General features: G+C 45.8%; 1 protein-coding gene across 11 annotated transcripts in view; it reads left to right on the forward strand.

Moving 5' to 3' along the window:
- The window catches only part of KALRN (kalirin RhoGEF kinase), a 701,923-nt gene that overhangs the window by 258,248 nt on the left and 417,240 nt on the right, over positions 1-26,435 (forward strand). For all 11 annotated transcript variants that reach the window (XM_036018207.1, XM_036018206.1, XM_028504792.2 and 8 more), the window contains exon 5: positions 700-1,212. In XM_036018207.1, the coding sequence (XP_035874100.1) occupies positions 700-1,212 (513 nt within the window). The remainder of the gene's footprint in view (positions 1-699; positions 1,213-26,435) is intronic.

Consider the following 26,435-nt stretch of genomic DNA (forward strand, 5'->3'; position numbering starts at 1 on the left):
CTCCCAGGCGGTCTTAATGTTGCTGGCCCTAGGGCCACACTTGGAGTAGCAAGGATCCAGACTAGAAGAGGTTTGTAACACTGGTTGCACATTAGAATCACCTGGGGAGCTTTTAAAACTACCCACGCCTAAGCTCCAATCCAGGCCAACTAAATCAGAGAAGGGCATCTGCTACCAGGGAGAGCCTCCTCGTGGGGTAGAGGCCTGCCCAGCCTGAGGCAGGAATAGACTCAGATGCTTGCAGCACAAGGATTGACCCACATTGCTTAATGCGGCCGTGGTGATGTCCTGGGTTCGTGGGCCTGCATGGGTTTCTAAGCTATGGATAACTAGACCTTCAGGCCCTGGGTCTGTTTTACTTCCAGCTTCTCTGCTTCTAGCATCTGAAGCTCTACTGCAGTGGACTGGGGAGTAGAGAGGAGGAAGATGAAGGCAGCAGAGACTTAAAGGCAGCCTTTCCTGGAATGGCAAATGGGAGGTGGAGAGGCTTTTTGATCCACTCAGCCAATCTATTGAAACTGCCTTCCTGGCTGATCTGTGGCTAATGGCCAGTGGGCCACATGCTCCCTGAGGCAGGCTGTGATCATGATTATGTAGACTTATCTTGGCCCCTCGACTTTCCTCCTGCCTACTGCTGTCCTGGTCTTTCCCTCACTCCCCCTACTTCTCTGAGTCTCCCTCTCTGTGTCTGCCCTCCAGACGAGCATGGTGTCTGTGGAAGGCCTCACAAAGCTGGTGGACCCCTCCCAGCTGACTGAGGAGTTTGATGGCTCCCTGGACTACAACCACGAGGAATGGATCGAGCTGCGGCTTTCCCTGGAGGAGTTCTTCAACAGTGCTGTGCACCTGCTCTCACGCCTGGAGGACCTGCAGGAGATGCTGGCCAGGAAGGAGTTCCCTGTGGATGTGGAGGGCTCTCGGCGGCTCATCGATGAGCACACGCAGCTCAAGAAGAAGGTGCTGAAGGCCCCCGTGGAGGAGCTGGACCGGGAGGGGCAGCGGCTACTGCAGTGCATCCGCTGCAGCGATGGCTTCTCAGGGCGCAATTGCATCCCTGGCAGCGCTGACTTCCAGAGCCTGGTGCCCAAGATCACCAGCCTGCTGGACAAGCTGCACTCCACCCGGCAGCACCTGCACCAGATGTGGCATGTGCGCAAGCTCAAGCTGGATCAGTGTTTCCAGCTGCGGCTTTTTGAGCAGGATGCCGAGAAGGTAGGCGGGGAGCATGCCCCCCTGGGGCTGGGGTTTCAGGGAGGGGGCACAGCTTTTTAGTGAAACTGCTGGTCCAGTTTTCTGATTAATGACAATACTTTTGAGGAAAGCATTTTTGTTTGTTTGTTTTTTAAATGCTTACTGGTATTAGCTGGTACACATTTATTGCAATCTTATATCTAGCCATTGATCACTGACTTTTTAAAGGCCTCTTGCCAAAGCTGGTTCTTCTGTCTAGCTATTGCTCAGTTGTTTGTTCCGGGTGGTTTCTCCACAATGGAGTTGGAGAGTTCCAGATTGGCCCTGGGAGGAGGTCAGTGTGACTTCCATTCACTCCTCTACCATCTTCCCTCCCCTTAAAGCTCTCTTTCTGTAGTGTTTATTATGTACCCAGTACTGTTCTAAGCATCACGTGTAAATTAACTACTTTTCATCCTCTCTAGTCCTATAAGGTAGGTGTATTATCATTATCCCATTTTACAGATGAAAAAACTGAGAGGCTAAATACCTTGGCCTAACAGGGAAGTGCAGGATGGCTCCAGGGTCCATGCTTTTCCCCAGTGCTGGACACTGCCTCTCTTAGGACATGTAGTAAATGATTCAAGCTGGCTGAGCAACAAAAATAACAATTCTGTTACCGGCCACGGTAACAAGACTTTGTGATTGTTGCCATGCAGTGTACTTATCTGCAGAGACTTATTTAATCTGCATGGCTTTTCCATCCTTTGAGGTGCATGGTGGTGTCTCTGCTGAAGTCCAGGGAATTTGAGAACTCCTTGATCTTGGGTCTCCAATGGCAGACTTGATGTATGAATCCAGTTCTTTCCAGTTTGAAGTGCAGGACTCTTCTTGGCATCCCACCTCTTTTTGAAGGTTTTCCTTGGGGGCTCAGCACTTGAGTAAGGCTCCGTTTTTCCAGCAGTGAATTTTCATAGCTTTCCGTTATCAGGGGAGTTGTGAGAAAGTGAAAAGAAAATGTATCGTGTAGTGCCTCTTTGCTGAGGACACAAATATATCTTCTCTAGGTTCTTTTCAAGCTAAAGAGCTTACTACTATATGTGCTTTAGGGGGAATGAAACGCCTTTCTAACAGTTTTCTGGAAATAACTTCTATGCAAATGCACAGTGCCACTCCACTTCTCAGTAAATTGTGGATTTTACAGACAGTGTCTAATATAATGGTTTTCTCAGAGCTCATGTTGAAAATGTCTCTAGATGTTTTTAAGTGATGAAATCAGGATATAAAGCTCTATATAATGATGATCCTGGTTTACATGAGAGTGCCAGCATACCTGGAAGAAAATTCACCACAGTGTGAATGGTTTCGATTTCTAGGTGCCAAGTTTATGGTTAATTTTAATTTCTCTGTATAAATTTTATGTATTTCAATTTTTCATAATTATAATCAAAAGAAACTCAATATATGCCATTTTAAAAGAATGTATAGTCCCTTTCTACAACGGGACTTTGGCCGTCATTTAAGCCAGACTTTTTAAGGGACTTGTAAAGGGGTTTCTTGCATAACCTTGGGAGTTGCAAGGTTTCCCCTGACCTTCCTGGGGGCTCTTTGCACAGTGACCTGGCAGCCTGGGTCTGACCCTGGCCTGCTCTGGGAAGGGCCACTTGGAGTACAGAATCCTGTCACTGTTCACCAAATGATGAGACACCAGGTCAGGAGCCAGCAGCTCTGTAAAGCCAGCAGCAGGTACTTTGGCTCCTGTGACTAAAAGTGTTAGAAAAGTCTGAAATATCCCCTTTTTACATGGGGTCTCTTCTCCTCTGGGTCAGAGAACCTACTTTGCAGCCTGACCTAGGTGACCATTTCAGTGATCCATGGATGGAAGGAGAGGCCAGAGACTTAGGTCTGCCTAGTTGTATTTTAGAGGCACTTCACAGAATCCCTGAAGCTCAAGGTTATGAGAAAACTGCATTGGGCACCTTCTCAAAAACAAAACAAACAACATGCCCTTAGCACTCGGAAGGTCCTGGTAGGGAAGGCTGACCTTCTAGACTCAGACAAATGCCAGTCAGCCAAGGAGTAATTGCTGCCCTACACGCATCCTCTCAATACTTGCACACAAGAAACATAGTATATTATTATTCCTCTTTTACAGTTGGGGGAATGGAAGCTCAAAGCGATGAAGTGGTTTGCCCAAGATCACACTGCTGATTACACAGAGCCAGTATTTTGACGGTTTCCAAAGCCCACCCAAGCTCTTATCCAACAACCGCACCGTCCTCTGCTCCTAGGACCTGCCTCATGCTCCCGCTGAGCTCTGCTTACTGGCCCCTGAGTCCCCTGGCCCAGGCTCTGATGACTCAAGAGGAAATCTGAAATCTCACCTCCTAATGCCCATTTGACCCCAGTGGCTCAACCATTCTGTGCTGTGGAAACCTAGGGACCCCATCTTAGAATAATATTTGTAAATGTACAAAATATGTAGGCTGGGAACATAATTATTGAAATACAGTTTATAAGTTAAAAAACAGTAACATATGTACTTCTTTAGAAGCATGTTAAATAATAAAATCTACTTGGGGTCTCACAACTACTGTAATTTTGAAGTAGCTATAAGCATAAATGATATTTTAGGGCAACAACCCTGATGTGATGTGAAAATATGTATGTTTCCACTGATGTCAGAGCCTCAAGTATTGCTGAGAGTAATGTAGTTTGTTGCTTACATTCACAATTGAAGTGAATGCTCTATGTTAGCTAGAGGGTAGTGAAAATAAAGGCATATTTTTCCCCTATCCAAGTACATGATCCCAGAATCCAATACTCCAAGTTTAGGTTCCATGTACTATGGTGTGCTCACACCTTAAAAAGTATGTGGGTGCGTGTGGTGTATAGAGGGGGAGGGGAGGGGAGAAGAATATCGAAAACAAAACAGAGGGAGTGAAAAGAGGATGGGAGGAGAGCAGCCCAGGACTGTCTTGATATTGAGCCAGTGGTAAAAGTGCCTCTCGAGCCTGACCCAGATGCCACAGAAATATGCTGGGTGTGGGGAAGGGGAGAAAAACAGTCCTTTTACATGGCTTCAAGATTAATTTAAGATATGTGTGCAAAACTAAATGCCTCAGCCCTCGGCATATTTGGTGTTTTGGGAAGGGGGTGAGAGGGGTGGTGGTTTGGGGGAGGGTTGTGTATGTGGGTCCACGTCTGAACAAGGCATGAGGAAATAGTAACTGCGTGAGCCACGTCTGAGCCTCCTTTCTGCTGGGAGGCTTGTCACCGGTCTCTAATTTCAGATCTGGGAAGCTCTTGGCAATGGGAGGAGTCTAGTGATCATCCAGCTTCTATTTTTGTTAGGGGGCGGGTGCAGAATCTCCCCTCTGGCCCTGTGGGGTGACGGCCTGTTTTCCAGGCTCCCCATTTGCCATCTGGCCTTGGAGAGTGATGCCACCTCTTACCACCTTCCTTGGCCTCTGTGATGACTCCCTGCATTCTTCATCTTGGGGGTGGTGGAGAGGGAGCCATTATCTCTCCCAATTAAGCATTTATGGAAGAGCGACTCCGTTCCAGAGATAACTCATAAAGCTGGGCACCCATTCATTTAATAAACTTCTGTTGAGCATCTGTCATCAGCCCAAAACAAGGCACTTGGAAAAGACAAGTAGGCCAGAATTTTTGCCCTGGAGCAGCAAGCTGTCATAAACTCCTGTTTATTATTATTTATGCCTGCTGTATGCATCACACTGTCCTAGGTACAGCCTCTGTGATTGGGGATTTTTTAGAGAATGGGGTATATTGCAGCTCAGGACTGACAGGAAAGCCTTACTGAGCAATTTGTGAGAGAGCTGGGTGATACAGAGGTAATGCAAGTAACACACGGTACGTCTTGCTAGAAGATGAACACCGCTGCCTTGGCCCTGTGCCCTCTGGTCTGTAACTAATGGGTCTGTCCTCCACTGTGTTCACAGAACACAGGCTGGGTTGCTCCTCATTAGCCAGGCACAGATTATGACTCTCTTTGCAGCCCTATTTCACAGCCAGCCGCCCCTCAGCTGCAGTGGAACCTGTGTGATGCAGGTGTCTGCCCTGTAATCACATCTCATTCCCAGAGAGGAGGGAGGTCTCTTTCCCATTAGGGGGCAGATTATGGTATTAAGGATCATTAAGTAGACTCATTGTAGATGTCCCCTTGGAAAAGGGAAGGCTGGGTGCTAGTCAGTGGGGGGTCGTCTCTAGCCCCATCCCCTTTCCTGGGTTCCTATGACACCTGAGAATGGTACAACTGGAAGAGCCCCTGATATAGAAAAGTCTACCTCCCATGCACTGTAGGAAACCCAGCCTTGTCATCCGGTGACAGCCATGTGACCTTACTGTGCCCATCTATGTGCTGATGCCAATGATAAGTATCAGAAAATACTGTAGCTACCACACCTCCAGCCTTCTGATCTGGGGAAGGCCTCCAATCTTCCAGTCTTTGTAGGGAAGGAGAAGTGCTTAGGTCTTCAGTGCCTAACTAGACTTAACTGATGGAGAAACCTTTGTCTACTTTGCTTCTGAATAAAAGAGGCTATACTGATGTCTACCCAGGAGTCCCATACCCTAGTCTTGTCCAAAGTCATTCCAGAAAGGAGTATATTCCCACTTTCCCACTTCATGGAGAATTCCCAAGAGCGGACAAAGCTACCCAATGAGGCATCTGGTATTGGAATTGTGCTCATTATTAGTTTGTGCAGCATGTTGTTTTTATTTCATGTATAAACCTGTTCTTGGGACATGCCCACGCAAGATCTTTATCACAGTGATGGGGAGGGTATTTAGGTGCCCACCTCCTCTATGACCAAGGCATCTGCCCAGAGGAGGACCTCTCATTTGCTTACAGCACAGGTGGCAAACACAAGGCCCGTGGGCTCAACCCAGCCCTCTACCATGTTTTATCTGGCCCAGCACCTTTCTACCCAGCAGCATTGAGCTCCTTGCCCCTAGTTAAGGAGTAGTTACATGTATACAGTCCTAAAATCACATTTGGCCCTTTGAAGGCAACCGCAAGGCTGATGTGGCCCCCGGTGAAAATGAGTTTGGCACCCCTGGCTTATAGGACACTGGCCCCACCACACCACCTGTGGGGAACTCCCTTTAGGAGCCTAATTTTAAATGCCTTCTTTCATATTCATTCTCACATGATGAAGTTCGATTCGTCCATGTGTGCCATGTTTGTGCCGAAATGGAGCTATGGTAGTGGGGGTTCAGGTTTGTCCTGGGGTGTTGCCAGTGGGAGACCTTAAGTACATCTTTGTCCCCTGACCCCCAATTATATTCCCAATGAAACAAAGATGAAGAATTTGGTCTAGCTTCAGTGACTTTTGACTTGTCTTCTGCTTCCACATGCACTATTCTCATGCACAATACTCACTCTTTGCGAAAACATCTTTCAGCGGGAGAAGCGGGCGGCAGGGCATGTGCGTGCTCCTGATGGTGGTGGTAGAGAACAGGCTCACAAGTGGACATGTCAGCCTCTCCAGGACAGTTCGATAAGGACCCCCACCACTCCAGCCAAATGTGCCCGCCGTTCCTCCTTCTCTGAGACTTGCTGTACTAAGTGATACCTAAGCCCCTTTATAGCTCAACACTTCTGTAACAATTTTTGTGTTTTTGCCATTCATTCTCCCTGTGTGTTTATAAGGAGGTTCTTTTCTCTTCAGGGTTGTCACTTTGGGTGATGATGGAAAATAAGAAATTTTTCTCAGCAAATACAATCATAATCTGCTGAGTTCTTTTCTTGCTTTAAAAAAGAAAATAGCCCAAGCTGCTGCCCAGGGTTGTTACACGAACCAAATGGGATGGTGTATATGGAAGTGCCTGGCTCCATGCCCAGCCCAGTATAGCTGCTCCCTAGGCATCAGCTTCCCTGCCTTCTCCCTGCACTATTCCAGTCATGATTTACTCTTCAGTCATGTGGCACCTGCTGAGACCATGCAGTGTCACTGATTCTACCTTCTACATGAACTTGCCCCAAATAATTTTCAATGATCCCTAATGGAAGAAAATCAAGAATTGAGCTCTGAGAGAAGTTGGCAATTATGACATAGGTTTGTGGGGGCCCCTAAAGATCACTAGGTTGCGTGGTGCCCCTGGCTGAGACACAAGAGAGGAGCACCCAGATCAAATTGGGGTCATATTTGATGGGTCAGGATTGAGGGAGGTGCTCCTAGGAAAGGTCTCTAGTAAAACAGTGTCTGTTCTTGAAGCAGCCACAGAGGGAAGTGATGCTCCCAGGAGTGTGTAATTGCCCCTCCCCCTGCACCAGGTGCTGCCCCTGCTGCTGGTCCAGGACCCACACTCCTCCTGGAGTCACTGCTCTGTCTCAGGTTCAGGGAAGCTCAATAATTACTGGCCAACCAAAAGGAATGGAGCAGATTTTCCCTTGGTTCTCCCTTGAGTGACTGTTCCACTGTGGCTGCAGGCGGGGCCCTGGGCTGAGAGAATGAAAGAATGTGTGATTGTTGATGACCTAGAGATGATCATAACTTTGACTTCCCAGTTGCCAATTCCTTTACATTTTCAATCTTGCTCAAATGGTTATTTTTCTCTCTATTTGTGTGTGTTGTTGGTTGTGCATTTAGGCTATATAAAAATACGACCAAATCATGCAGATAGGATGGATCACAACTCACCTCCTCTGTGCCTTTTGGGGTGTAAAGTGAGAGTGGGCAGTAGCAGAATAAGTTTTGGAAACTTCTGAGACACTTGTCACCTTCTGCTTTGTATTATTGCTAAGAGTATATTTGTCATATTTTCTTGCAAACTTGGGACCAGCAACACTTCCTACAGTCCATCTAAGACATACCTGTATGCATTTTGATATTATTGAAGGTTTATGCAAATGAAATGTTACTTTCATGCTATTTGCTATGAGAAAATATTTATGGGGCTCACTGGGTGAAGGGCATGGCAGTAGGCAGCAGGGTTCAGAGCTGAGGGTTACAGTGCCATCTGTATGTCCTGTTAACCACATTAGCAATTCAGGACATCCCCAGGATGCCCTGTCACTGGGCAAAGTATCCACTGCTATTTCCTACCCCCTCGCTCCAAGGCATAAACAGTTCTGATCACTCCATCATTCCCTAGGGCCCAAAGTAGGACTCAAAGTCTGACTGGGGTAACGAGGACCAGCGGGGCCAGTTGTGGAGAAACTGCACTGCCTGTCCTTCCTGCTGGACGCTGGCCCACTGCCTCTTCTCTTCGCCATAGCTCCAATCCCTGCGCCTCTCAAGCCAGCAGTGAGCATGGCTCCATAGTCATTTGTCAAACTGAAGTGCCATTGTAGTAATTATAATACACAGTATTTTTTGAATGTCAGTTTTTAAAGTGTTCTCACACCCCTGATCTTAAGAGATTTTCTGGTCCAGCCCTTCCTTTTACGTAGAAAACTTTGACCCAGAAGCAGAGACCCACCCAGGGTCATCCATCATTGTGAGTCATCCTTTGGTCTTCCATCTACTTCGTGTGGCAGGTGTGAACATGAGTTATCATTTTACAGAAGGGAAAACTGAGACTTGGTGGGTTTGGGAGGTATGCCTGGGATAGAGAAAAGTAGGCAGCGTGGTAAGGTAAGCCCTCTGCTCTGAGGCTACCCCCAAGTCTCCAGCGCACACACACACCAACACCTTGTCCTGCAGGAGAAAGAATGCACTTGCCAGCAACCTAGGAGGTGGCTAGAGGAACAGAGGAAAAATGAAGAGTAGGAGTTATCTGACCTGTGTCCTGGCTATTGCTGTGGTAAAAGGGCAAGCACCAAACAGGCCTCCAGGGGGCGTACCAACAAGTCTCTGTGATTCATTGCTTGAGCACTTGGTGTTGGGAGGGAGGTTTCAAGGAGCTGTGACCTTTGGGAGCAGCCAGAAGGGCAAGGTCTTTATGGTTGGTTTGTAATTTCCTGCCTTTTTTTTTTTTTTTTTTTTTTTTGAGAAACTCTGGTGCCCTCTCAATCCTGCTCTCCCTCCTCCTCCTGGGACCAAAACCACCGCCCCCTCCACCCCCTGTTGACTGGGCTCAGGGTGAGGAAGTGTGTCTGTGTTCCAGCCCAACACAGGACACAGTGTCCTGTATTATTTCCAGCCAACTGATCCTGGGAATCTCTGCTTACTTTTTCTCGTTTCCTCCTCTTGAACGTTAGAAACATTAGATTCCAAAAATAACCCAAGTCACAATGTTCTGCAGGCTGCATGTGTGTTTTCTCCCAAAGCTGTTTTTCTCCTCCTTACAAACCTTTCTCCCTCTCCTTTCTCCCTTGCCTGCAATTTCAGCCCCACTGTATACTGTGATCTCCAGGCCTGCACCAGGAGTGTGGGCGTGGGAGCAACCAGAGGAAGGAACACGAGGCACGGGAGGCTTGGCTTCCTCCCAGTTCTGTCATGAGGGCTGGAAGAGGCCAAGACCTGAATTGTTGTATGTGAATAGCCTCATATGTCACCTCTACTAATGAATGGACCCCATAGAACTGCATGTACCCCATGGTTAGCCCTTGGAACTGAGAATGTGGACACTATATTAACAGTCTTTTCCAGATTTCAGGTTGTCACCCATGGGTTCTGTCCACAGCAGTGTAGGTGAGCTAGGAAAAGTAGGTTCTGATCAGTATAGAAGTTGTTTGATGCACAGGAAGTAACTGAGAAACATTCATTTGTCAACAGACATTGAGTATCTACCATGTGTCAGGTCCATAGATAGGTACTGGGGACCATGTCTCTCCACTCCCAGCATGGACGGGGGAATAGTGTAGGGAAAATGAGGTTCAGCATTGAAGTGATTCTGATATCTTATAAGAAAAAAAATGGCTTAGAAATAGTAAGCACTCCAGGGATAAGACCCCTGATACCAAGGCCTCTGTTCCTTACCTGGCAGGATTGGGTTTGAGGGAACTAGTGTATATGGGGGAAAGAGTGGGGAGTTAGTCCAAGAAAAAAGAAAGCCTGTCAGCTCTGCCCCAGTAGGGGAAGTGGAGGAAATGTTTTAAGTCCCTTTCTGAAGAATGAAAGACTAAAAAAACAAGTTGAATCTGTGGGGGAGGGAACTTTTATAAGATTCCCTTCTAGGCCTCTTAAACTTTGAAGAACCCACTTCCTTTCCTTCCCTTCCCCTCCTGTCCCACTCCACTGAACCCCTTCTCCTTCCTTTCCCGCTGTGACCTCTCTTCTCCTTGGCCTTGCACCTCCTACAGCTTATACTTACCCACCCTTTTTGTGCCTCCATTCTCTCTGAACTTGTTGCTTAGCTTCCCTTTTGCACCTCTGCTTCCTCCCTTGGGTGGAGCTGAGGAAGAGCTCCCTGTGTGGTTCAGGCCTCTCACGGAGGGCAGAGAGAACAGAGGCCAGAAGAGCCAGCAAGGGCCTCTAGAAAGAGCACTGGCTTCGCAATCACAGAGAACTGGGTTTGAATACCAGCTTAGCTTCTCCCTAGTTGATAGGCTATGTGTTGCCAGTTCACCTTCTCTGAGCACCTTCTTTATCCAGAAAATGTAGATTTCAATACATGCCTTAGGATTGTTGTATGGATTTATTTTTAAATGTATATAAAGCATCTAGTATACCCAGTAGGTGCTCATTAGATGGTAGGTTTATGGAGACAGACTTGAGGCGGGTCACATAGATGGGATCGGGAGTGGAAGGCAGGCATAGGAGGCTTTCTTGCATGGCCTGGGGAGGGAGGGTGAAGAGTACCCCCTTGTTCACAACAAGGATGCTGAGCAGACAGTAGGCAGCATGTGGCAGCAGAGCATGGAGGTGAGGTAGGGACCTGGTACTAGGAGAAACCAGGAAGGGACCTTGAGAAGGACCCAGTCAGTGAGTGTTAGATACAAGGTCTGCTACTAACAGAAGGAAAGGGAAATGGAAGCAAGTGACCAGGTTGGCAAGATCTTAGAACACTTGCTGAAGAGTCAGGCCTTCCCATGTGGGTGCATAGGGCGCTGGCAAACACAGAGCTGCTACGTAGGAAAAGTTCACTGAGATGCCTGTCACTGCTGGAGGAACAACAGAGATGGGGAAACATTCAGCCAGAGTTGGGGTTCAGGGAAAGGGAAGAGCATGAGCAAAAGCATGAGGGCCCTAAAGTACTGGGTGGGCTCTGGGAACACCCACTGTCCAGTGTGACTACAGCTCCCACTCTGTGGGGAGGAGTGCAGGGGGATGCAGTCCATGTCATGTCGGTAGGACCCAGGAGTCACAACAGAGGGTTAGAAGTCTAGTCACACCGCTCCCCGGGGCAAGGATAAGAACTGGATTCTGATGAATGGTTCAGGCCTTACCAGGAGCATCTTAGAATATTAGAATCTTTGAATCAATCATAGGGTCTAATCCTTAACCCAGGCCAAAACTAACTCCCTTTTAGCCTCCCTCACTGACATGCATTCTCCTAGACTCTGATGAGCATTTCTGGGGTTGAGGAGGCCACAGCTCTGTGAGGCAACCTGTTACACAGCGCCATTCGTTAGAAAGCCCTCCTCCCAGCAAGCCCGGATCTGCCTTCCTCGAGCTTTCGCTACATGGTCGCAGCTTTGCCCTCTGAGGTCTGCCAGAACCAGTCTCTTCCTTCTCGCACAGGATAGCCCTCCGGTGACTCGGAGACAGTCATCATTGATCTTCCCAGTCTTTCTGCTCCTGATGAACTCCCATCAGCTCTTCTGATCTGTTTGCATTTGATGTGGGCTCAACTTTTCAATGTGGCCTATCTGCAATGAGTTTTTCAAATACTAGAAGGGATGGATGGAGAAGGGTCTACATTTCTTGATTCCACTTTCACAAGTGTGAAAAATTATTTTGTGTGTAGGTCCACTTGTTTCTTGTACCTTAAGTTAGTCAGTGTGAAATGCCAAGATATTTCCACCCAGAGAAGTGTGTTCTGTCATTGAAACAGAGAGATGCACTGTCTCATGTGTGAAGACGAGAGGATGTCTTGTCACATGTACACACCGAGAAACTTTTCCAGTGTGTACGTGTTGAGTTGACAGGATTCTGGTGTCCTGAGTTACATGTGCCCAGGTCAGTCACAGTCACTGTCCCTCAGGGAAAGCCTCATTCTGGAGTTTTGCCTGTTCCAGCCCCACCCCCGTGCCCCATGACTCTCCCAAGCAGAGTTGAAGTTTCATGGTCCTGTCCTGGGAGTCGGAAAACCCATGGTAAAACGGGCAAAAGGACATCAATTTCCTTGGAGGAACTCTGTCTCTACTTGAGTCTCAGAAGGGTTCTTTTCTCCCATGCCTGCCATTCCATGTCTGCCCAGAAACCTCACTTTCTTGACCTTTAGCTCACCCCCAAACCCTTTTTAGAAATTCTTTTCTGGGATGAGAAATGCCCTGCTCTGGGGACAAGTTTCTGATGTGGTGAGAAAAGGCATACCCTTTCCTGGTATAGAGAAACTAGAGATATTTGGTTTTCTCCATGCAGATCAGGTACACTGACTGGTCCTACCTCAGAGTGGCACTTGTCCTGCCCTAGGAGATTTCCCCGGGGAGCTGACCCTTGTCATGAGATGTCAAGAGGAAGTGCAGCCAGAAGGACCTAGGATGGAGAGTGACACTGGACTTCGGCATTCAGCCCCCACCATCAGGATGTCCTCTTCTGTGCTCTGTACTGTCCGCTGTATCATGCCTTTGTTTATACCACCCTCCCTCCCACTGCCTACTGAAACCCTGCCCCAGCTGCCTCTCCAGCTCAGGGGCTACTCTACCTTCTCTTCCCTGTTGGAGGTTGTCTTTCTCTCCTCTGGGCATTTTCCTGTATTCCTTATTCACCCCATTCAGATTGGCCCTGTTCCAACCCATCTTGTTTTATAGCCTTATGCCAAATGATGATACATTTATGCTCAAAGGCCTCATTCCCCCAATTACATTGCAGATTCTTGGAGATCAGAGCCAGGGTCTTAGACAGGTCTGGGTTCCCAGAGGCATATAGTCAGTGCCAAATTGAAAAATGGACCGAGGCACAGTCTGTACTCCACTAGGCTGCCTGATGGAACAGAACTTTGTGAGCACTCTGAGCTGGCTCGAGAGCGCCACCTACTGCTGAGTGGTGGTTTCAAGGGATGCTACTCTGATGCTATCACTTAACTGGGGTTTTGGCAAGTTTCATCTTACAATGGTGTGATTTGGAGGCAGGGAATCCAGGCCTGGTCCTTTTGTACTAACCCAGCTGTGAGCGGATGAGATGACAGTGGAAGTGGAAGGGAGAGGGGCAAACCCTGGAGACACTAAAGGAAAGAAAATGAACCAGGGGACTGACTGGCTGGATGTAGAGGAAGGAGAGCTCAGCTAACCATAGGCCTGCATATTAGGATGGTGACAGTAGAGTGACAGTGGAAGAAAATCCCGAAAACATTTTGGACAAAGGCTAGATAACTAAATTAAACTCAACTTTTAATTTATTTTAAGACAAAAAAATGAGAGAAGTTATCTGGTTAGTGCACATCTGTCCTACACTTAGGGACAATGGCACTATCTAAAATAGGAATTTACCCTAGTCTGCTGAATAAGATTATTAAAGAAATGGACGGTTTTGAGGAGTGACTGAGCTCTTTATTCCAAAAGTCCTTGAGCTCCTGCAAGGTATGCTTTGCCAGCTCGGGCCTGGGAGCTGGAAGCATGACCAAGTGCTTCCTCCTGCCTGTGCCTACGCCTGGCCCCGTGTGGCCCCTCACCTGCCTCAGCCCCAGTGCTGAAGCTGTGGCTGGAAGAGGGGAGAAGGGGGAAAGGGGAGGGCTAGCTGTCTCCCTCTGCTCAAGCAAGATCAAGCCCACCTGGCACAGACCTCTTCCCTCACAGCACCTGCCTCCTCCTCTCAGAGAGTGACTGCTGAAGGAGAGCCACCTCCTGCTTAGCCCTTGTGAAAATTTTCCCCAGATGTGCAAGTGATTGGCACAGCCGATTTTAGTATGTGTGGGAGGATGGGATGCAACATCCAGCAGACGCTCCATTTTTGCTGTAACAATAATAGTAGTTACCAATTACTGAGTGCATCCTGTATGCCAGGAACAAGCATTAGCTCATCTAAATTAACTTGCCAATGGCTAGATCTCAGTTCATGCCTAAATTTAGCTATGGGATAAAGTTGGGCACTATTTTCTTAGCTCAAATTAAGTAGGATTTGACCTCTTCAATTCTACATTTTGGGAAGTGAGTGAAGCACATTCCCTCATTCTGTTCCTGAAAATATTTTATCAGCATCTGTGGTTCAGATGGAAGGAATTTGGCCCCTTGGAGTCAACATCCTGGGGCTGCCTGGGCTGACTCCTGGCTTGGCTGGTCCTGTTTCTTGTCTGCTTGACTTGCTGGCTCCTGGATGACCATTTTGTCCCCACAGCGGGGGATACTGTGTGTATTGCCAGTGCTGCAGGGGATTCAGCCCATCCAGCAACAGATTGGAAATGCCAAAAAAAAAAAACAAACCCTTATTTAAGGTCTGAAAATATTTATGTTAATAATGGACTTGGTGAGACTTTTCATTACATCACTTAGGATGAGGAGGGCAAGAGCAAGGGGAGAGGCCTTTTAAGGCCTAACATAACCATGTGCTTCCCCAGGCAGAGCTGTGCTGTGGCTCATTTTCAAGGACAGTGTGAGATTTTTAGCATGAAGTCTTACAGTCTGAATTTCTCTAATCAGAAAGCAACTACTCCTTGTGACTGACTGCCAGCTTATCCTGTCTGAACCCAGAGGAAGTGGAAAGGAATTAACGTGCATTCAGTATCTACTATGTGCTGTACACTGTAGTGGGCACCTTTCATTTGTTATCTTTCCTTCCTCCTTTATATTTATCTTCTTTGACCTGGACATTGAAGGTTTTGTGAGAAAAGGAGTTGGGGTGGGGGGGAGGGTGGAATAGAGAGAGGCAGAGAACGCTTAGTTGGTGAGAAATCTATAATGTGCTAGTTGCTTTTGTTTGTGAGATCAGGGCTGGCTTGCAATCCCCTTTGCAATGAGATTAATGTCTGTGGTCCGCAGTGTAGACATCCAGTTCAGGGTTAAAAGCAAGTTGACCCTATCTCTGTCCTTCAGTGCCTCCCCACTGTGGCTGAGTAAAAGCCCAGTTCCTCTGCCTTTCGACCTTTGCCCCTTTGTTACCTAGCCCCTCCCTGTCTCTTATCATCCCTTCTTACTACTCACTTGATGCCCTGGAGCAGTTTGTACTTCTCTGTGCCCTGCTGTTGTAAGCCTCCAGGCCTTTGCTCAAGCTATTTTCTCTCATTAAGATTCCCTTCTCACTTATACCTCCTTCACCCAGATCCTGTTCCCTTCCAAGTATTGTTCATCTGCTGCTACCTTCTGGAAGCCAGCCATGCTTTTCCCTAACTCTGCCTCCACCAGACTGTACCCAGTGTTCCTCCACAATCAGCCTGTAGTATACACTTCTCATACTACCTTTCACACTTAAAATTGACAGAATATAGAATACATTTGTATCCCTCGCTAGACTTTGATCTTGATCATTTAACATTCATTTCTAATTCAATGGAGAACTGTGGGTACTCAATAAGTGAATACAATATTATGCCAAGCATCATGAACATGACACTATATGAGGGTACTTTTGACTATATGAAAGAGAATTAGGCTTTGGTGCCATGTTCTATATTTTAATTCATTTTGTCCCTTCCCCTCCTATTTTTTAAAGATGTTAATCACAGTCATTTTGAAAATCTTATCTGCAAATTCATAGCCTAATCCTCTCTGGGTCTGTTTTATTGACTATTTTACTTTTTAAATTATATTTTATTGATTATGCTATTACAGTTGTCCTGATTTTTCCTCCTTTGCCCCCCTCCACCCAGTACTCCCCACTCCCTCAGGCAGTCCTCTGTCCTTCATTCAGGTCCATGGGCCATGCATATAAGTTCTTTGGCTACTCCATTTCCTATACTGTACTTTACATCCCTGTGACTATTCTGTAACCACCTATTTGTACTTCTTAATCCCCTCACCTCTTCACCCAGTCCCCCAGACCTACCTTTATCTGGCAACAATGAAAACACCTTTCATATCCATGATTCTGTCTCTTCTTGTTTGCTTATTTTTTAGATTCAATTGTTGATGTATATTTTTGCCATTTTATTGTTCATAGTTTTTATCTTTTTCTTAAATAAGTCCCTGTAACTTTTCATATAATAATGGCAGTGATGTACTCCTTTACTTTTTTCTTATCTGGGAAGCTCTTTGTCTGCCCTTTGATTCTAAATGATATCTTTGCTGAGTAGAGCAGTCTTGGACGTAGGTCTCTGCTTTTCATGACGTTGAATATTTCTTGCCAGTCCATTCTAACCTGCAAAGTTTCTTTTGAGAAATCAGCTGACAGTGTTTTGGGAACTCCCCTGTAGGTAACTAACTGCTTTCTCTTGCTACTTTTAAGATTCTCTCTTTATCTTTAACCTTTGGCATTTTAATTATGATGTGTTTTGTAGTGGGCCTCTTTGCATCCATCTTGTTTGGAACCTTCTGTGCTTCCTGGACTTGCTTGTCTATTTCCTTCATCAAATTAGGGAAGTTTTCTTTCATTATTTTTTAAACAGATTTCCCATCTCTTGCTCTTTGTCTTCTCCTTCTGGCACCCCTATGATGAAAATGTTGGACCTCTTGAAGTTGTCTCAGAGGTTTCTTATACTACCTTCATATTTTGGGGTTCTTGTTTTTTTCTTATTATTCCAGTTGGTTGTTTTCTTCTTATGTTCCAAATCATTGATTTGATTCTCGGCTTCATCTACTCTACTATTGTTTACTTGTAAATCTTTATTTCAATTAATGTATCCTTCATTGACCTTTTTTATGCTGCTGAGGTCCTCACTAACTTCCTTGAGCATCATTATGACCAGTGTTTTGAATTCTGTATCTGATACATTGCTTATCTCCGTTTCGTTTAGCTCTTTTTCTGGAGTTTTGATCTGTTCTTTCATTTTGGCTCTGTTTCTTTGTCTGCTCCTTTTGGCATCCTCTCTGGGATTTTTTCTGTGTATTAGATAGAACTGTTTGACTCTGTCTTGGTAGTGTGGCCTAATGTAGTAGGTGTCCTATAAGATCCAGTGGCACAGCCTCCCCTATCAACTAATCTGGGTGCTCAAGGTGCACCCTTTGTCTCTCCCATTGAACTGATAACACCCTCCTTGTTTAGTTGAGTCTTGTTGGCAGATCAATGAGAGATATTTACCCAGACCAGTCAGCTGTAAGGATCAGCTATGACCACTTACCACAAACCTCTGCCCTCTTTGGAGAATCAGCTGTGCAGGGGCAGGGTGGTGGTGCTCCTATGTGGTTTTGTTACAGAACACAACAAGGGGGGCCTGGGATGATATACTATTATTGAAAGAAGGCCCCGGGTCTGTTATGTCTGCCGCCCTAGGAAAGACGTCTCTCAATGCCAGAGATTCGTGAAAAGGAAAGGAAATGTTTATTTAATGCTATATTAACTTAAAGTAGTGACCTAATGTCTTCACCAAAATCCCAAAGTCCCTTAAAACACCCACAAACAGACACAGTCCTTCCTTCCTTCCCCCTTTGCCCAGTCTAGAGTACCGTATCTCAGGAAAGGAAATAGAAGTCCATGGCTTAGGCAGTCCTCTGGTTCTTCCCAGTTAGTACTCCATCTCGACTGGGAGACCTCCCTGGGTTGCTGGCACCCTCAGCTGAGTCGCTGGGATCTCTGCTAAAACCAGGTGGTGGTTCCCCCTTCTAAAGCTGTGGGGGTCCCCACTCTGCCAGGCCACGTGGTTCCCTCTCTCTGGGATGCGGGAGTCCCCACTCTGCTAAAGACGCGTGGTTCTCTCCCTCAGGGCTGCCTCGTTGTTCTCCCTCTCTCAGGGCTCCAGGAGTCTCCACTCCCTCAAGTCTGCGTGGTTCTCCTTCTCAATGGCTGCCAAATCTGGGTTTTAAATCCCTGCGGCCAATCTTCCTCTGCAGCCTCATTTCCGACTCCTCCCACACTCGGCTTCACATGCCAGAACTCGTATCCTTCCAGCTTTACTGGGCTGCCATCCTGAGTCTGGGCAGGCGTGGCCCCATGTCCTGGAGCCAATCCTCTCTGAGCTCCCACGCAGGTGCTGTAACTCAGGGGACCCGCCCTCCCAGTTACATCTGGGTGGGGAAGTTACTTCCATTCCCCTGGCTTAGAGCTGATCACAGCTACTTAACATATCTATGCAACCAGTCAAAGGTTATAGATATGCCAAACGACCACGCCAGAGCTTAGCTGCAAGGCTGTTGCTATGCTAAACAGCTCTCAATGGCCCTGCTCCATTTGTCCCTTCCCCCAACCCACACCCTGGGCGGGGGGGGGGCGGGGGGCGGGCGGGGGGCATGGAGACATCCCAAAATCTCCTGGACACCTTAAGTTCTGGACTCCATTTCAAATGCCTATTTGGGGCCCCCTTCTTGGCTGCACCCTGTAACAGTTTGTAGCTGTCCACTGGGTTTGCTGGCCTTGGGTTTCCCAGCCTTGGGGTTTCCCAGGTGGTGCAGACCAGGGTCAGCCCCAACCTGTGTTTTGTCCAGGGCCACCCTGCCTGAACTATGAAGCAATCTGAGATGGCTGCTACTGGCACTGGGCTTGGAGATTCCCATGTGAGGCCAAGCTGTGAAGCTAGGCTGGCTGCTGCTTATGCTGGGTCTGGGGCTCACTGAAGCCAGCTGTTGCTTGTTTGAGAGGATTTAGGAAGTTGTGCAGCAAGAGCCAAGACCAGCTATTCATATGGAAAATCTGCTGGGGTGGGCCCATAAGTTGGGTGGGACAAAATCTCTGGGGATCTCCAGGGCTGGTTAACAGTGTTAACCAGGTTGATGGAGTCTCAGATGTGGTACCAGCTTGCCGGCTCTGTGGCTCTGTGGGGAGAGGGCTTAGAAAAGGAACAATGGCCTCTGTTCAACTTGATACCAGACACTTCAGTTTCTTGCTGTATCCCACTGGTGCCTTTCAAGCTGCTACCTGGGTGCTAGAACTCAGAGGGAGTGAGTCTGAGTAGGTGAGTGTGTGGGGGGGGGTGCGGTTCTTTAATGGGAACTGCTTGGGGCTCCAGAAGTTTCTTCTACCAACTCAATCCCTGCTGGTTTTTGCAGTCAGAAATTCTGGGGACTTATCTTCCTAGCATTGGTACCCTGGGCTAGAGGGCCTGGTGTGGATCTGGGACTCCTTGCTCCTGAGATATCCCTCCCAAATTTTTATCCACCACATGTGGGTGTGGGACCAACCCCTTCCACATCTGCACCCCTCCTACCACTCTGGATGGATGTAGTTTCTTTAATTCTGTACTTGTCAGACTTCCATTCAACTTGATTTATGGCCATTCTGAGTAATGGTTCTATATTTTAGCTATAATTTTGATGTTGTTGTGCGAAGAGGGAAGCCATGTCTGCCTACACTGCCATCTGACTGTTTTATTTTTTTTTTAATTAGGAATCACTTTTCTCTGCTCCTTCGTATATCTAGCAGTTCATATTGTATACTGGATATTATAAATGATTTTTAACAGACTCTTGATTAGGGTATCTTTCTCTAAATACTGTTTAGTATTGTTCTGGGGTGCAGTTATATTACTGGCAGATCTTGATCACACTGAGCTTTGATTTTGTCTTTGCTGCGGCAGACCTATTTCCATCTCTTCATTACTCATAGGGCATAGTCCTTATTCTTTGGATGTGGTTTTTCTCCCACAGCCTGGTATTTCTGGGGTCTCAACGCAAAGCACAGAATGTTCACAGAACTGTCTTCACATTAAGAACTCCCAATATTTCCCCATCTCTAGGTAACCTCTATCATTTCTGTTTACTTCTCAGTATCCTTCATCTCCCACAGCTGTTCTCTGCCATATATTCTGGAGGCTTGCCTTGCATATGCACAACTTAGGATGTGGCCAAGGACTTGAAGGAAATTTTAATGAAGATTTTTTTTTTTATCTTCCTTATCTCCCTCCTATCCTCTCACTGAAATTTTAACCATTTTCTAGCTCTGAACTCTAATCTTTTTTTCTTACACCCATCAAGACTGCTGGTTGCTTCTCACCTCTTTTCCTTCTCTACTGTTTGAAAAATACCCTCAAAGATAAAGCAGAGTGAATATGAGGCTTAATGTGTGCTTATCTTCCTTCAAGGATCATTGGTCTATGCTAGTCATTTATCATTGCTTTCAACTAGTTTATAGATGGGTTAAATCTGATACCAGGAGACTTCTGGCCAAGATGGAGGTGTAGGTAGACACACTGCGTCTCCTTGAGCAACCAAAAGGACAACAACAATTTAAAAACAAAAACCAACCAGAACTGACAGAAAACCAAACTGTGTGGAAGTCCAACAACCAAGGAGTTAAAGAAGAAATACTCATCCAGACTAGTAGGAGGGGTGGAGATGGGCTGGGCAGACAGGACTCGAGGCAAGGCAACTGCTGGAGGACTAGGGCAGCTGAGGTGGTGGCGGCAGACCCAGTGAGATGGCAGATAGTGGAGTGGGGCACACAAGGCTGCAGCTGGCTGTCAAGGCAGCAGCAGGCGGACCTGGCCACACAGCAGATTGCAGAGTGAGCCGTCCCCCACTCGAGTGCAGATAAATGAGGAGAAACAACTGGGGAGCAAAACAGACTGCATAACCCAGGGCTCTGCACAGGGAAATAAAGCCTCAAACCATTGATTGAAAACACCTGTGAGGGTTAAGACAGCGGGAGAAAGTCCCAGCCTCATAGGAGAGTTCATTGGAGAGACCTATGGGGTCCTAGAATGTACACAAATCCACCTACATGGGAATCAGCACCAGGAGGGCCCAATTTGCTTGTGGGAAGTGGGGGAAGTGACTGAAATCCAGAAGAGAGTGGAGCAAGCACCACTGTTCCCTCTCAGAGCCCTCTCCCACATATAGTGTCACAACACAGTGATGTGGTACCCTGCCCTGGTGAACACCCAAGGCTCTGCCCCTCACTATGTAACAGGCATGTCAAGACAAAAAAAAATGGCCCAAATGAAAGAACAGTGCAAAGCTCCAGAAAAATACAACTAAGCGACAAAGAGATAGCCAACCTATCAGATGCACTGTTTAAAACACTGGTAATAAGGATGCTTACAGAAATGGTTGAATTTGGTCACAAATTAGATGAGAAAATGAAGGCTACACTAAATGAAATAAAGGAAAATGTATAGGAAACCAATAGTGATGGGAAGGAAACTAGGACTCGAATCAACAGTGTGGATCAGAAGGAAGAATTAAACATTCAACCAGAAAAGAATGAAATAGTAAGAATTCAAAAAAATGAGGAGAAGCTTAGGAACCTCCAGCACATTTTTAAACATTCCAACATCTGAATTATAGGGGTACCAGAAGGAAAAGAGGAAGAGCAACAAATGGAAAAGATATTTGAACAAATAATAAAGGAGAACTTCCCCAATCTGGCAAAGGAAATAGACTTCCAGGAAGTCCAGGAAGCTCAGAGAGTCCCAAAGAAGTTGGACCCAAGGAGGAACACACCAAGGCATATCATAAGTACATTACCCAAGATTAAAATGAAGGAGAGAATCCTAGAAGCAGCAAGAGATAAGGAGACAGTCACCTACAAAGGAGTTCCCATCAGGCTGTCAGCTGATTTCTCAAAAGAGACCTTGTAGGCAAGAAGGGGCTGGAAAGAAGTATTCAAAGTCATAAAGGCAAGGACCTACATCCAAGATTGTGCTATCCAGCAAAGCTTTCACTTAGAATGGAAGGACAGATAAAGTGCTTCTCAGGTAAGGTCAAGTTCAAGGAGTTCATCATCACCAAGCCCTTATTATATGAAATGTTAAAGGGACTTAACTAATAAAAAGAAGTTTAAAATATGAACAGTAAAATGACAGCAAACTCACAGTTATTAACAACCACACCTAAAACAAAAACAAAAACAAACTAAGTAAATAACGAGAACAGGAACAGAACCACAGAAATGGAGATCACATGGAAGGTTATCAACAGGGGAGTGGGAGGGGGAGAGAGGGAGAAAAGGTACAGAGAATAAGTAGCATAGAGAGTAGGTAGAAAATAGAAAAGGGGAGGGTAAAATAGTATAGGAAATGTAGAAGCCAAAGAACTTATATGTACCACCCATGGACATGAACTAAAGGGGCAGGGAAATGTGGGTGGGAGGGGGTGTGCAGGGTGGAGGGGAGTGAAGGGAGGAAAATGGGACAACTGTAATAGCATAATCAATAAAATATATTAAAAAATAAATATGATACCAACTACCCAATGTTGGATAGACCATAAATTTCCTCATGCACTGTTTAAATAAAAATACAAGTGCATCAGAATCACCTGGAATGCACCTACTGAGTCAGAATCTCAAAGTAGGGTCTAGGAAGCTATGTCACTTTTTTTTTTAAAGAAACCACTTCAGATAGTGCTGAATGAAGTTTTGTGAACTACTGTGGTAAACACTGGAGTAGTGAGTTTGGAGGAAAGAGAAATCAGTATGGTCTCAATTGGTTGAAGAAGGCATCAAGAGGAGGTGAGAATTCAATTGTATTTCAAAGGATGGAAATAATTTGGCTATTTGGCTGTGGGGCATTTCATGAGGGAGGAAAGACATGACCATTAAAATGGGGTTGGCAATGAGTATGGTATGGTGTGTGAGTATGGCAGTGAATGGAATATAGCTGGAAAGGGTGCTTGGTGTTGGGTAGTGGTGTGTAGAAATCAGGAAAGGCAGATTTGGGCCTTTTGAGGGGGAAGGGGACACCTTGAATGCCAGAATAAGGAGATTGAATTTTGCATTGTAGATTATGAATAACAGCAATATTTATTTATTTACTAAGGGAATGACATGGTGAAAGCAGTGTACTAGAGCAGTGGACCTATTGGGGGCAGATGGGTTGTTATAAGGGAGAAAATGAACTTAGGGAGACCAGTAAGAAACTGATTGCAATAATCTAAGCAGGGGGGCTTACAGGTAAGTGGCAGCAGAATGGAAAGAAAAGGGTGTATTTCAGAGTTATTTGAGGAAAGAAAGAACAAATGTAGTGAAGATGTGGGAACTCAGTAGAAGGTAATATTTTCCTGGAAAAGATACAGTAGTCGGAGAAGATGCTGTGGAATATTCATAGTGAGTCCATTAGGCACCATGTGGCTGAAATTTAGGTAGATATTTGGGAGACAATTTGATAGTGATTTAAAAGCATGGACTTTGGAGTTTTACAGACCTAGATATGAGTTTTCAAGATGCCATTTGAGTTTTCATTATGTGACCTTGGCCAAGTTATTTAATCTTTTTGAATCTGTTGCTTTAACTAGAAAAAGGTGGTGATGATGGTATCTACTACCTAATAGGGCAGTTTTGAGGATTGGGATAATGTGTGTAAAGCTCATTGTGCAGAGCCTGGCATGTATTTATTCTTGTCAGTTATCTGGAAGTTCAGGTTAGAGGGCATGCTGGAACATAGGAAATTATATGGGATTAAGGTTCAGGTGGACACTAGATTCTAAATTTATCTCCATCACTTACAAGCTATGTGATCTTCGGCAATTTACTTCCCCTCTTTGTACTGAGTTTTTGGCATGCTTAAAATGGAATTAACAATACCTTCTTTGTAGCAATATAAGGACTCCATGAGATAATCTACAGAGGTACTTGGCACAGGGCCTGGCGCATGAAATAGGAAATACTATTCGTGTTGTTGAAGTTGTGAGCCTGGGTGGATTTTCAAATGGGCAGAGCATGATGAATAAAGGGCAGAGGACTGATGGCCAAATCTTGAGACTGTCACTGTAAGGGTGTGGGGGACAGGAAAAGAACCCATGAAGAGGCAGCCAGAGAAATGGAAGTACATTTGGATAAGTTAGTGTAGGATAGGAGGGTTGGTGAGCTTTTAAAATCAGAGTGTTTCCATTGTTGTCATGCTGAGACTAGACATTGTATGTCAAGGAAGAGAGTGTGGTGTGTAAAAACGCTGGTTCTCCTGAGAGAATTTAGTGTTGGATAGACCTGAGAAAGCAGGAGGGAAAAGCTCATCATGTCTGCAGCCAGATGGCCTGCCCCTGAAAATGACCTCATTCGAGGGCCAGAGAGAGTAGAATTTCAGAAAGGGCTGCATCAGATCAAAGGGAAGGAGAAGTGGCTGTATGAAGAACTCAAAAAGGTGATTGATTTTCATTGTAATTGCAGACTTAAGAAAGTAGTAAAGGTAGGACATATTGCAGGTTTAGGAGAAAGTGGATGGAGGGAAAACAAAGGCAGCAGAGGCAGAGCGCACTTCTGAAAATTTGGTGATTGATGGGAAGGATAGATGGAATGAAGCTCTGAGCACAAAGGAAGGTGGAGCAACAGGGTTAAGAGTATCAACACTGGAACTAAGCATCTCAGGTTTGAATCTCAGTTTTGCCACTTATTAGCTGTGTGGTATTGGGCAAGTTAGTTAACCTCTCTGTGTCTTTGTTTCCCAATCTATAAAATGAAGATGATAATATTGGGGGTTAATATTAGGGAGATAATTATGAGGTTATTAAGAGGATTAAATTAGCATATGTAACGTACTAGAACAATGGCTGGCACACAGTGAATATTCAAAGAATGTTAATTGTTGTTACCATTATTGTTGTTGTTATCATTATCATGACTGCTGTTATTAAGAGAAATCTAAAATAGAAAAGGAGGATGGAGAGAGGGAAGACAAGGAGAGGCACATTACTATTGTTCATACATATAGTGTGGCTCTGAATAAGTATGCATCACCCACCAAGGAGTCTTCTTAGGTCCCACTAAGTGTTCTGACTTACCAGACTAATGGGGCCACCTTTGGTGCAGATCTCCTCAGGAAGACATAAAATGGGAACTGTGGCTTACCAGCAGGATAGTCCTGGCTCAGTCCAGCTCAGGTGCAGGCAGAAAAGATCCATACAGGGAAGCTCAGAAACTGCCATGGCTTAAAAACTCCATGCCCCACAGGAGCTAATATCTCTTGTAACAACTCCATTGGCATAGCTTCTAGGTTGCCCACAATGGACATGCCAACTACAAGAGTCACCCCACTCAGGGAACCCCAAGGTATGGGGTCCCCATCAGGTATTTATAGTCCATTGTTAGTTCTTCCAATCCGATACAGTCTACCAACTGGGAGGTTGTTTAGTAGTGTGTTGACACATACTGTCTTCATCTCTTTCCAGGAAAACAGAATGAGGGTGTTAACTGAACATCAGGTTATCATGCAGAAGGGTAGGGGATTTTTTTTTTCTTTTTTTTTTAATTTTAATCATTGTTCAAGTACAGTTTTCTCCCCCCTACTCCCATTCCAGCCCACCCACCCAACCCTCCCCTCTTCCCCCCCATTACCCCCCACCCCTAGTTTTTGTCCATGTGTCCTCCAAATTTGCTCCTGTAAACCCTACCCATTCTCCCCTGAAATTCCTTCTTCTCTCCCCTCTGGCCACTGTCAGACTGTCCCCTATTTCAGTGTCTTTGGTTATATTTTGCTAGTTTTTTTTTTGTTTTGTTGTTTAGATTCCTGTTAAAGGTGATATCATGTGGTATTTGTCTTTCACCGCCTGGCTTGTTTTGCTTAGCATAATGCTTTCCAGCTCCATCCATGCTGTTGTAAAGGGTATGAGCTCCTTCTTTCTTTCTGCTGCATAGAATTCCATTGTGTAAATGTACCATAGTTTTTTGATCCATTCATTTACTGATGGGCATCTAGGTTGCTTCCAGCACCTAGCTATTGTAAATTGTGCTGCTATGAACATCGGGTGCAAAGGTTCTTTTGTATTGGTGTTTTAGTGTTCTTAGGATAGAGTCCCAGCAATGGAACTCTATCCTAAGATTGCCGGATCAAAAGGCAGATCCATTTTTAGTTTTCTGAGGAAGTTCCAAACTGCTTTCCATAGTGGTTGTACCAGTCTGCAGTCCCACCAACAGTGCACTAGGGACCCCCTTTCTCCACAGCCTCTCCAACACTTGTTGTTTGTTGCTTTGTTTATGATGGCCATTCTGACTGGTGTGAAGTGGTATCTCATTGTGGTTTTAATCTGCATCTCTCTGATGGCTAGCGATATTGTTAACCCATTGCTCACAGTGGGACGTTTACCTGTTTTATAGAGAAACTGGGGCAGTTGTAGAGGTGAGCAGCATGATAATGTATTGGATCTGAGATTTGGGAATTTGGGTGTAGAGAGTGTAAGAAATGTGGTGATCTCCCAGGTAATTGGGTTGAGCCATCTTCCCAGAGCAGCTGGATTTATGGTGAAAGATAAAAGTGGCTTCTCTTTTATACAACATATTAGAGTATGCCTGTTGGCATGC

Source organism: Phyllostomus discolor, chromosome 2 (assembly GCF_004126475.2).
Source record: "Phyllostomus discolor isolate MPI-MPIP mPhyDis1 chromosome 2, mPhyDis1.pri.v3, whole genome shotgun sequence".
Classification (NCBI taxonomy): Eukaryota; Metazoa; Chordata; class Mammalia; order Chiroptera; family Phyllostomidae; genus Phyllostomus; species Phyllostomus discolor.